The sequence below is a fragment of the Saccopteryx leptura genome, chromosome 5, assembly GCF_036850995.1.
Source record: "Saccopteryx leptura isolate mSacLep1 chromosome 5, mSacLep1_pri_phased_curated, whole genome shotgun sequence".
Classification (NCBI taxonomy): Eukaryota; Metazoa; Chordata; class Mammalia; order Chiroptera; family Emballonuridae; genus Saccopteryx; species Saccopteryx leptura.
The window spans coordinates 209,572,547-209,583,870 of record NC_089507.1 but is presented as its reverse complement, the minus strand read 5'-3'; the positions used below and the strand labels follow the sequence as shown (position 1 = coordinate 209,583,870).

The window sequence follows — 11,324 nt, the reverse complement described above, 5'->3', positions numbered from 1 at the left end:
CCATACTTTCTTCCATAATGGTTGTACTACTTTACATTCCCACCAACAGTGTATGAGGGTTCCTTTTTCTCCACAGCCTCTCCAACATTTGTTATTACCTGTCTTGTTAATAATAGCTAATCTAACAGGTGTGAGGTGGTATCTCATTGCAGTTTTGATTTGTATTTCTCTAATAACTAACGAAGATGAGCATCTTTTCATATATCTGTTGGCCATTTGTATTTCTTCCTGGGAGAAGTGTCTGTTCATGTCCTCTTCCCATTTTTTTATTGGATTGTTTGTTTGGAAAACAAATTTTAACCTCATGAACAAACATATTGGGTTGGGGAATAAGTTCGTAGCGTTTTTACCGAAGACTTTTATTTAAACAAAAAACAATAATTATATCAATAAGTTAATCAATTATATATTCGCCGTTGCTGTTTACAACCTCTTCCCACCTCTCGACCAATTTGTTGATGCTGTTCTGCCAAAAATCACCTGGTCTGGTGTCAAAGAAGTTGTTGAGCCAGTTTTTAAGGACCTCTTTGTTATCGAAGGTAACACCCTTCATATGGTTTGACAGGGAGCGGAAAAGATGGTAATTGGTCGGTGCAAGGTCCGGAGAATACGGCGGATGCTGAAGGACCTCCCATTCGAGCTCTTGGAGTGCGGCTTTGACGACTTGTGCAACATGGGGCCTGGCGTTGTCGTGAAGGAGTATGGTTTGACCATGTCGATCAGGTCTTTTCAGTCGAATAGCCTCATTCACATGGTGTAGCTGGGCAATGTAGAGCTCCTTGTTGACCGTGGCATTCTTTTCGAGCATTTCCCAGTTCTTCATCGAATTCAGAAGGCCTTCCGCTGCGGCACGTGTCATCGACGTCAAAGTCACCATTTTTGAACTTTGCAAACCATTTCCGTGCTGTAGACTCGCCTATGACACCTTCTCCATACATGTCGCAAATGTCCCGGGCTGCTTTGGCAGCTTTTTGACCTCGATGAAAAGCAAAGAAGAGCAGGTGTCGAAAATGTTGATTTTTGCCTCCTGGGTATTCCATTTCTAAGCCTCAAAACTAATAAAAAATTAAATAACTCAAAAATACAATTAACATAGTTTTGTAGAGCAGAAAGAGTTTTATCGAATGAATACTTACCCTTTGCCAAACAGCAAACAAATCGTTGTAAAATAAAAGACAATATAAAAACGCTACGAACTTATTCCCCAACCCAATAGATATGCCTGAAATTTCAACTCCCGTGTGCTCTATGAACTATTCATAGGCGTTTATAAAAATGTTTCTGTATTCAGTTGGGAAATGATGGATTGTATAAATTTAAAATAGGATTCTTTACTGTAGAACTACTCAGACTTTTGAATGAGGTAATGAGCACAGTGACTTCTCAGAGGAAGGCAGGTGGATGGCCTGTCACAGGCCTACCTGACTACAGAGCCCTCTTTGTGTACAGGATTCAAATCCATTTCCTGAAAGTATCAGCGAATAGAAATAAGAACCAGAGCTTATGGAATCCTAAGAAAACAGCCCAGTCTCGTGAGTAAGGAACGCTTTTCTGGCGCTCACCTGGAGAGTGTCACTGAAGGGCAGTTTCTCAGCTCTGAGAACCGTCTGTACCCGAGTTAGCTGGGTCCTGTGTAAAACGGTGATCACTGGCCCCGCTCCCAGGGGTGGGGGAAGCTGGGTGTGGAAAACTGTTTGGTTCAAAAATATTTGTTGCCACTCCCTGGGAGAGAATTACTATATTTCCTTATCTAATGTCAGACTTTGCCATTGCTGACAAGGTTGTAAATATTTCAGTATGTATCTAAAGGATAAAAGTTTACTTAAAAAAAAATGTAACCACACTACTATCATCACACCTAAATACCTTTGATAAAAATGCCTCAATATCAAATAAATGGTTGATAGTCAAATTCAAGTTGTCTCATTTTTTCCCCCCTACTGGATTAGTCTGTCTGCATTAGAGAGCAGTGCAGTTTCCAGGGTAACCCAGTCAGACTGCAGGGGCAGCAATCTCCTGAAGGACTTACGGAGTCAGCTGAAGAGACGGCCTCCCCACCTCTGCAGGTAGTTGGGCTGGTACTTTTTACTTAAGGGACTTAAAGGTACAAGATCATGGAAGTGAAAAGTTACATGAAAGAAACCCAAGGGTGGGAATACAAAATAGAGTCAGGACTGAGGCGACCGGTGCGTGCCACAGTGACCAGCACGCTTTCTTTGAGTCGGCCACACACTTACCTTGAAGGTTCTCGGTGGCCTAGGCAGAAAGGAAAGCCTGGCTGGACCCACCATTCACCGTGTCCCTAAGATGAAGGTAAATTCGGATATAAAAGAACACTCCTCAGTACTAAAATCAGGTAAGAATTTCTCACAAATGTCCTCTTATCAAAGTGATAGATAGTTAAGCCCACTCCTCAGTACTAAAATCAGGTAAGAATTTCTCACAAATATCCTCTTATCAAAGTGATAGATAGATAGTTAAGCCCTGGCCAGGTAGCTCAGTTGGTTAGAGTGTTGTCCTGATACGCCAAGGTTGTGGGTTTGATCCCCGGTCAGGGCACATATAAGAATTAGCCAATGAATGCATAAATCAATGTTTTTCCCTCTCCCTTCCCCTCTGTCTGTAAAATCAATAAATAGAAATAAATGATAGTTAAGCATTCTGATAATGAAGACTTAGTCTGGGTGTGCCCAAACACTAAACTCCACAAGGGCAGTTGTCCAAACCTATAGAAGAATTGGATGTAGTGATGTATTGTGTGAGCGTGGAACATGTGCCTTATGTTGAATATGCTCAGATGAGCATTATTACACTAGGTTCCGGCCCTGGCCGGTTGGCTCAGTGGTAGAGCGTCAGCCTTGCATGCAGGAGTCCCGGGTTTGATTCCCAGCCAGGGCACACAGGAGAAGTGCCCATCTGCTTCTCCACCCCTCCCCCTCTCCTTCCTCTCTGTCTCTCCCTTCCCCTCCCACAGCCAAGGCTCCCTTGGAGCAAAGTTTCCCCAGGTGCTGAGGATGGCTCTGTGGCCTCTGCCTCAGGCGCTAGAATGGCTCTGGCTGCAACAGAGCAAAGCCCCAGATGTGCAGAGCGAAGCCCCAAGATGGGCAGAGCATCGCCCCCTGGTGGGCATGCCGGGTGGGTCCTGGTCGGGCGCATGCAGGAGTCATGCCTGTCAACAGCCCACTTCATTCTCAAGTGTCCCAGTCTGAACAATAAAGCGTACAGTATAAACAACGGTTATCCTATCTAGAGAGCCCCAGGGCTGCCTCAGGAGGCCCTGCCCAGCTCGTGCACGTTCCTCAGGCCAACACGACAGACTCTCCTGGTGGCTGAGTCTCCTTAGTGGCTCACTCCACACCTCTGTACCCAAATTCTTGGAGCTCAGTAAACACTTAAGCTAATACATGTGTGAACTTGATCCTTTGTGTGCAAGCCAACAAACCAGACAGGTTGACATATGTTAAACGTTTCAGAGGGCTGCACCTTAGACTCGGTGGAAAATCCCAGTAGAGAACAATTCAGTAAAAGCAGTTCCATAAGGACAAGCTGTTCAGGCTGGGAGGTGGCTCTCTGATCTGCCTTGATAAAGCAGATCCAGAGAAAGTTAGGAAGTTAGGATGTTTCTTAGGAAGCCAAGAGTTCTACCTAGAGAGTGTAATGGACACCTGTATTTTTATTTCTTTCATTCATTTGCCCTGTGATACTCTCACCCTCAGATTTCCCTCTGAGGAGCTGTTCTGTTCCCAACTGTTAGTCCATGTGGTTCTGCTGAAGCTGACCACACCTGACGTGGGGCAGAGTATGTGACCTAGGTGAAAGCCAGTACATTGTAGTCGCTGGCCCTTGTGACTGACTCAGGGATGGATACATGGCCAGATACTCTTGCCACGGAGTTTTGGAGTGATGCTTGATGCTGTGAGGATGTGGTGGCTAAGCTGAAATGGCCATCTAGTTATCACATGCCACCTGGGTCAGTAGAAGACAGAACAGTATGATCACAAATGCAGCTGTGTCTCAAGTCGGAACTACTCTTGGACTTTCTACAAGCCATTTTTGTTTACGTGAGATCATTTGTTACATAAAAGACTTACCTGGTACAAAGATGAAAACTCCTAAGTCTGCCTCCTAAACGTGGCCAAGACGGTTGGACTGGAAATAGTTCAAAGCAGAAAGCACCAGTTACCATAGGCACAGAGAAACTTCTATCATGTACCCATGAAACATGATTTTGGGGAGCATCTCTCTGGAAAACCTGTTCTCATTCAGAAGTTGCAAGCTGTACCCTTATGTAACAAAGTGATCAAATTTTCATGGAATTGTTCGCAATGAACTAAATAAATTCTGGATGCTATCTCAAGAAATAATGGTTTTAATTTTAGAGTTGTTATTGTAGGCCATTCTTTCAGCAAATAGTTAATTAGGAAGGATAAGACAGTCTACTGAGCCGGATTGGTGGTGACGCAGTGGATAGAGCATCAACCTGGGACACAGGTCTCAAGTTTGAAACCCCAAGGTCGCCAGCTTGAGTGCTGGTTCATCTGGCTTGAGCGTGGGGTCACAGGCCCAAAGGTTGCTGCTGGCTTAAAGCCCAGGGTCTTTGGCTTGAGCAAAAGGTCACTGGCTCAGCTTGATCTTCTTGGTCAAAGCACATATGAGAAGCAATAAATAAAGTGACACAACTACGAATGATGCTTCTAATCTCTCTCCCTTCCTGTCCCTTTCTTCCTCTCTCTCTCTCTTTCACACATACACATACACACACACACGCACACATACACACTCCTACTGAGACCATTTCCAGTCTATGACAGTAAAACCAAACCATCAATATCTAGGCTATTATTATTTAGGTGTTTCTCCAAAAGACATTTTTCAGCAAAACAACCCATTAGGGACAGTTGGGCTTTGAGAACTTTCCAGGACAGATAAATGAAATCTCATCTAGGAGGTGGTTTTAAATGATCAAGTTCTGCAAAATTAGCTCATTGATTCTGACCAAACCTTTTTTTTATTTTGGTATTTTTCTGAAGTGAGAAGCAGAGAGGCAGACAGACTCCTGCATGCCCGACTGGGATCCACCCAGCATGCCCAGGGGCGATGCTCTGCCCATTTGGAGCATTGCTGCATTGCAACCAGAGCCATTCTAGCGCCTGAGGCGGAGGCCATGGAGCCATCCTCAGCACCCAGGCCAACTTTGTTCCAATGGGGCCTTGGCTGCAGGAGGGGAAGAAAGAGATAGAGAGAAAGGAAATGAGGAAGAGTGGAGAAGCAGATGGACACTTCTGTGTGCCCTGGCCGGGAATCAAACCCAGGACTTACGCATGCAGGACCAACACTCTACCACTGAGCAAGCCGGCCAGGGCCCTGACCAAGCCTTCTAATCTCTGTGGACCTCAATTTATTTTCTATCAGAGAATATTTATACTAGATTTAAAAACATTTTTTTGTAAAATTTTGTTTGAGCCAAATTGATGACATATGCTGGAGAGCAAGATTCAAATGATTTTTCAGACTAAATATTGACTAAAGTCTCTTGCCTTGACCAGAGAGCTCAGTTGGTTAGAGGATCATTCCAAAGTGCAGAAGTTGTCAGTTTGATCCCAGTCAGGGCACATACAGGAACAGATTGGTGTTCCTGTCTCTCTCTCTCTCTCACTCTCCCTTCCTCTCTCTCTAAAGTCAATTAAAAAAAATGTTGACAAAAGTCTCCAGCTTTACTTTCTCTTTGTAAATAGGAAGGCTTCTTTATAGAAATCATACGAGTAATTTATAAAATACAGAAATAAGAAAAAGTAGCATTTATTGTATTTTCTCTTGTATTCATGTATAATATAAACTCTTTTTCTATACTTGGGCCTTTAATGAAGTAAGACAAAAATAAAACAAGGAAGGATCAATGTTAGGAAGAACCAAAAATAAGTATAAAGCACAGTGTTCACATATATATTACTCAATATGCACTCTGTTATTGGGCTGGGAATATGAATGTGACGGAGTCCTTGTCCTCAAGAAGCTTGCAATGTAATAGTGGAAATTAACTATAGTTCAACTTCATCACAAAAGTGAGCAAGCACGTAGGTTCTGAGTCTTATGCCAGATAGTGAGCTTAGTGAAGTCTTTTTAGAGCTGATGACTATGAAGATAGTTTAAAGGATGGATAAAGATTTCTAGGCAGAGGGAATATCAGGTACTGAATCCTATTCTCATTATTATGGAAATAAAATAGGTATTTGGAAAATGAATGCAAATTCAGATTTTTCCCCCCTGGAGATTTGTTCTATTTGAGTTAAGGAGAGCTAACATGGATTGATTGATTCTTAGGTCTTACTACATTGTGTTAGGTACTTTATATGTTATTCCGTTTAATACAGCCTTTAAAAATATTAGATAGCAGCTGGAAGCTAGAAAATGGCAAAATTCGGATACCAAGTCATGTTTCCATGCCTTACTTCCAAACCTTATCTTTCCATGACTATGTCATTTTTCTGAGTGCAGAATTTTCTTCACAGCTCTCAAGATGCATAGATTCTGAAGCCACTCACTTCATTCCAACTACAGTACTATAGTTGCCTACCCTTAAAAGTTTCTCTACGTGAGCTTATTAGCTCTCCATTAGATTAGTGAAATCTTTGTCAAACTTGTTGATTAAAAGAATCATCTGTGGGGCTTCTTAAAATGCACTTGAATCCTATGAATGAAGTGTAGGACACAGTGGGTTAGTGTGCTAGCTTAACTGAGCTACCATTTTGAAGCCTCTTATTCCAAACCATTTTTATCCCCGTTGGTCAGCATTACTCTCAAGGTCCCTGCAGACTTCCTTCCCTACCACTTGTTTTATTTACAGACAAGAAATAAGGACTACAGTTTACGGAGCACTTTTTTAAAAAAAATTTTATTTATTGATTTCAGCGAGAGAGGAAGGGGAGGGAGAGAGGGAGAGAAAGAGAGACAGAAAAATTGAGCTGTTCCTGTATGTGCCCTGACTGGGGATTGAACCAGGAACCTCTGTGCTTGAGGATGATGCTCTACCAACTGAGCGATCCGGCCAGGGCCTGAGCACTTATTTACTATTTACTCTTGCCTTCACCTTGAACAGAAACTCCATGAAAGGAGGGACTGAAGCCGCAGTACCTGGGCACCCAATAAATAGTATTTACCGAACCAGCGGACCCACAAGGTAGCTACCATTGCCCGTCAACCTGAGAATATGGAGGAGAGTTAAAGAGAAACAGTCAAGCTGAGCTAGCTTGTGACTCCCTCAGTACTGAGCAGTTAATTTGGGATGCACTGCCTACGTGCCCACTGCGTGCCAGCTGCCCTTTCCCAAAGCTCGTCCTGCGGAGGCGAGCGGCCCCCAGGCGGACAGCGCCACGCTCCTAAAAAGGCCTCTCGGAACCGGGATCTCTAAGCGCCAGAGGGCGGAGAAGCGCGCCCCTTTCTCCGGTACCGCGGGGTGGATCACGTGGGCCTGGGGGCGGGGCCGGAACGCTCGCCGAGGACAAGCTGTCGGTCACGTGGCGCGGAGGGGGTGGTGGCCACGGGGGCGTGGCCATAATACCGCGGGAACCGCCGGGCGTCGACTCCTCACGGGCCACGCCCCCCCGCCCCTCAAGGGGCTCGCGCGCAAAGAAGAGGTGGAGGGGTGGGGCCTTCCTCGTGACCTTTCACCCCAGCATGGCTGCGCCCGTGGGGCCGGTGAAGTTCTGGCGACCTGGTATGTCTCTTGGCGGAATGCTGGCTAGATGCGGCGGTCTGACTTTGGTCTTGGCCCGCGGCCGGCGTCCTGGGGCCTGCGGACCTGCTCGCAGGCCTGACCTCGGCGGGCTGGCCACCGCCGCCTCGGTGCTGGCCGGCTCTGCGGCTCAGCCGCGCACAGTGGTCCCGGGCGGTTCGGGGGTCCGCACCCAGCCTGGGCAGAAAGGCTCTGTGACCTTGGTCGAGTCTCTCAGCCTCTCCGCGCCTCGTTTTCCTCACTCCTGATGCTTGTCTTGCCCAACCCGCGTGATGGGGAAACGCTAAAGCGCCCACGCGTGTCCTGTTACCGCCCTGGGGTTACTCTGGAACGGGACAGGCGGTGCTCCCCGGGGTGTAGGAGCTCGAGCTATGGAGTCAGACTGCCAGGGTTCGACTTCTCCGCTCTGCTGAAGAAGCAGAGTGCTTTTGGGCAAGTCACTTAACCCTTCTGAGCCTTAGCCTCCTCACCTGTGAAACAGGCAGACTAAATAACCTTTTTCCCGTGGGCTTGCGAGACGAGCACGACGCGTTGTCCGACGTCCAGTAAGTGCTCCTAAAAAGGGAAAGTGCCTTATTTTGCTTTATGATAATTTTTGTCAACCAGAAAGTGAACTACTTCATATTGACTGTCATGCACTTCCCTTCTTGCAGGCTAACATGAATCTCAGCCCCAAAATGCTTTGCTTATTTTGTTTTAATTTTCTCCATCAGGATTTAATGGAGTGTGTACATGTGAGACCCTGCCAGGTGTATTACTTCTTCCCCTTCCAGTAGTCTTCCCTGAAAACCAAGTTTATTTTTTCCACTGCTTGTACCTCTGCAGCCCTCGATGTGCAGAGTATATTGCAGCAGAAATGAAATGAGACAGAGAAGGTAATCCAAGGAAAGCCTTAAAAGGGTATTTTAGAGTGGGTGCCTGAAATTCTGACCATGCATGTAAGTGGTATGGGAGATAAACCCATGCAAGGGTTATGTTAAGTAAGGGAGATGTTAATTCTTTATTAATATCTGTAGCTTGTCACATAACGACTTTATGATTCAGCATTTCAAGTCAGCCGCCAGTTATCCATTCTGAGTTTTATTTGCAGCCAAAACTAAGCTCCCGTTAGGTAACGAGGTACCCTCTATTTATTCAAGTCTTTAATAATAGTTCAAAGCGTTAAGTATAATAAAGGCATGAATGAGTTGTTGAAAATTCAGACCAGAATGTTACTTCCGTTAAAGAACATGGGGTTACTTTTAAGAGTTCTATTCCAATATTTAGTTTATTCATTGAGGGTATACTTAACACCAAATCTTGTAGTCAGGAGATAGATATGGATGACCAGGGCTCTGCTTGCTCTGAAGGTTTATTCTCTGTCTCTCAATTATACTGTGGAGTTGGATGATGCCCTTTAGAAGAGATTTTAAAATGAGGCAGAAAAGGTGGTTGAAAGAAAAATGGGCTATTGGGGCAGGCAGTAGAGCCTGTCCTTGACTATTTGGTTGCAAATAGTCCTTGACAAATGGTGGCAAAAGGTGCAACCATTGACTAACTTGAAGACTTGGCAAAGTCACTTAAGTGCTGAAAGTCTCAGTTACCTCATCTATAAATTGGGCATAAAAACTACCCAAAGGGTTTTTGAAGATGAAATAAGAGTATGTTTAAAGCTATTAGCACTAGATATGTGTTAACCATTATAATTATATGGATGTGTAGAGAGAAGGGAAAGATTACCTGTGTGGGTAAGAAATACTTCATAAAGATCTTGATGTTGCCTAACCTGTCATGGTGCAGTGGATGGAGCATCGACCTGGAATGCTGAGGTTGCTGGTTCAAAACCTTGGGCTTGCCTGGTCAAGGCACATACTGACAAGCAATCAAAGAACAACTAAAGTGAAGCAACCATGAGTTGGTATATCCTGTTCCACCCCCCTCTTTTTTTCTTCTCTGTAAAATCAATAAATGAAATCTTTTTCTTAAAGTTATATTTGTTGATTTTTTTTTTTTTTCGCAGAGAGTCAGAGAGAGGGATAGATAGGGACAGACAGATAGGAACAGAGAAAGATGAGAAGCATCAATTATCAGTTTTCCGTTGTAACACCTTAGTTGTTCATTGATTGCTTTCTCATATGTGCCTTAACCGGGGGGCTATAGCAGACCGAGTAAGCCCTTGCTCAAGCCAGCGACCTTGGGTCCAAGCTGATGAGCTTTGCTCAAACCAGATGAGCCCGTGCTCAAGCTGGCGACCTCGGGGTCTCGAACCTGGATCCTCCACATCCCAGGCCGACGCTCTATCCACTGCGCCACCGCCTGGTCAGGCTGTTGATTTTTTTAAGAGAGAGAGCGAGAATGAAAGAGGGAGAGAGAGAAAGGGGGGAGAAACAGGACACATCAACTCATAGTAGTTGCTTCCTGTATGTGCCTTGACCGGGCAAGCCCAGGGTTTCGAACTGGCGACCTCAGTGTTCCAGGTCAACGCTTTATCCACTGAGCCACCACAGGTGAAATAAAATCTTAAAAGAAAAAAAGATTGTGATGTTTTTTGAGGTGGACACTGAAGCACAAGTAAGGTTTTGTTCTGTGGAGAGGTAGGAGAACAGAGCTCTAGGCAGAGGGCACAACATGAGCAAAGGCAGCGTGGGATGTGTGTGTGTCTCTGGCATGTCCAGAAAACCTAAGTAATTGAGTAGCGTGATGGTGTTCAGTGGTAGGGTATATATAGGATGGGGCTAAAGTAGGTTTACAGCTCTTTGAATGGAAAATAATACAATAAATAAATAGTAACACGAGAATAAACATTGTTTCACTTACTCAGAACTGTAAACCTAGTTTTGCTGCACCCTGTATTTTGAGATGTAGCCAGAAATGAAGCTAGAAAGATAGGGACCTCATTGTGCGAGGTCCCATGGCAAGGTTCAAAAGAATTTGAACTTCATTGCTTTCGAGCACGGAATGACAAGATGCGGTTTATTTTAGAAAGATAACTTGGGCAGTGCGTGCAGAGTGGGTGGGGGAGGAAACTACAGTCAGGGACACCCTGGAGAGAAGGTACAACTGAAATTGGGGAGAGTTATTGAAAGCTGAGATTTTTGGCCTTGGAGCCGAGTGGGGGGGACCTTATTGGAGAGACATTTTAGGGGCAAATATAGGAGCAGGTAAAGTCAGTAATGACTCATGTTTCTGGGTTAGATGACTAAGTAAGTAGTTCTCAAAGTTTGCTGTGTGGTTGAATCACTTGGGAAGGTGTTAAATGTCCTGCTGTTCGGTCATAGCCAGTGGCACTAAATCAGGAGTCTGGAGGGCTAGGAATCAAGCGCCAGTCTTTTTAAAAGATAAATGATGAGTGGAGGACTTGTGAGCCTGAGCTCCGGCGCTGTCCGCAGGCGTGGTTTCAGCTCCTGTAGACAAGCTACCCTAAGGAACCGAGAGGGACTTGTCGAGAGGTGCAGAGATGAGACAAGGAGAAAGCCAGGCAGCCTTTGAGTCCCTGGTGCCTGTCGTCCCTGAGCCTCGCTGCCATCCTACAGTAATAGGACTCATCCTTTGCCTCAGCCACTTGGGTTTCTGTCACTCTCATTAAGTGTGGGTGGTCATACCAACCTGGAGG

General features: G+C 45.1%; 1 protein-coding gene, 1 long non-coding RNA gene and 1 other non-coding gene across 3 annotated transcripts in view; 2 read left to right on the top strand and 1 right to left on the bottom strand.

Annotated features, from left to right (window-relative positions):
• Positions 1–524: 524 nt before the first annotated feature.
• Positions 525–1,903, bottom strand: LOC136407148 (uncharacterized). Its single transcript, XR_010751777.1, has 2 exons — positions 1,137–1,903; positions 525–1,055 (listed from the first exon to the last, which is right to left on the bottom strand). It is a non-coding gene; the product is annotated as an uncharacterized lncRNA (long non-coding RNA).
• A 919-nt stretch (positions 1,904–2,822) lies between these two features.
• TRNAA-UGC (transfer RNA alanine (anticodon UGC)) lies at positions 2,823–2,898 on the top strand. The gene has a single exon. It is a non-coding gene; the product is annotated as a tRNA-Ala (tRNA).
• Positions 2,899–7,583: 4,685 nt separating this feature from the next.
• Positions 7,584–11,324, top strand: part of DHX35 (DEAH-box helicase 35) — a 54,226-nt gene continuing 50,485 nt past the window's right edge. The window contains exon 1 of the mRNA XM_066387814.1: positions 7,584–7,714. Coding sequence (XP_066243911.1) covers positions 7,675–7,714 — 40 coding nt within the window. The 5' untranslated portion in view covers positions 7,584–7,674. The remainder of the gene's footprint in view (positions 7,715–11,324) is intronic.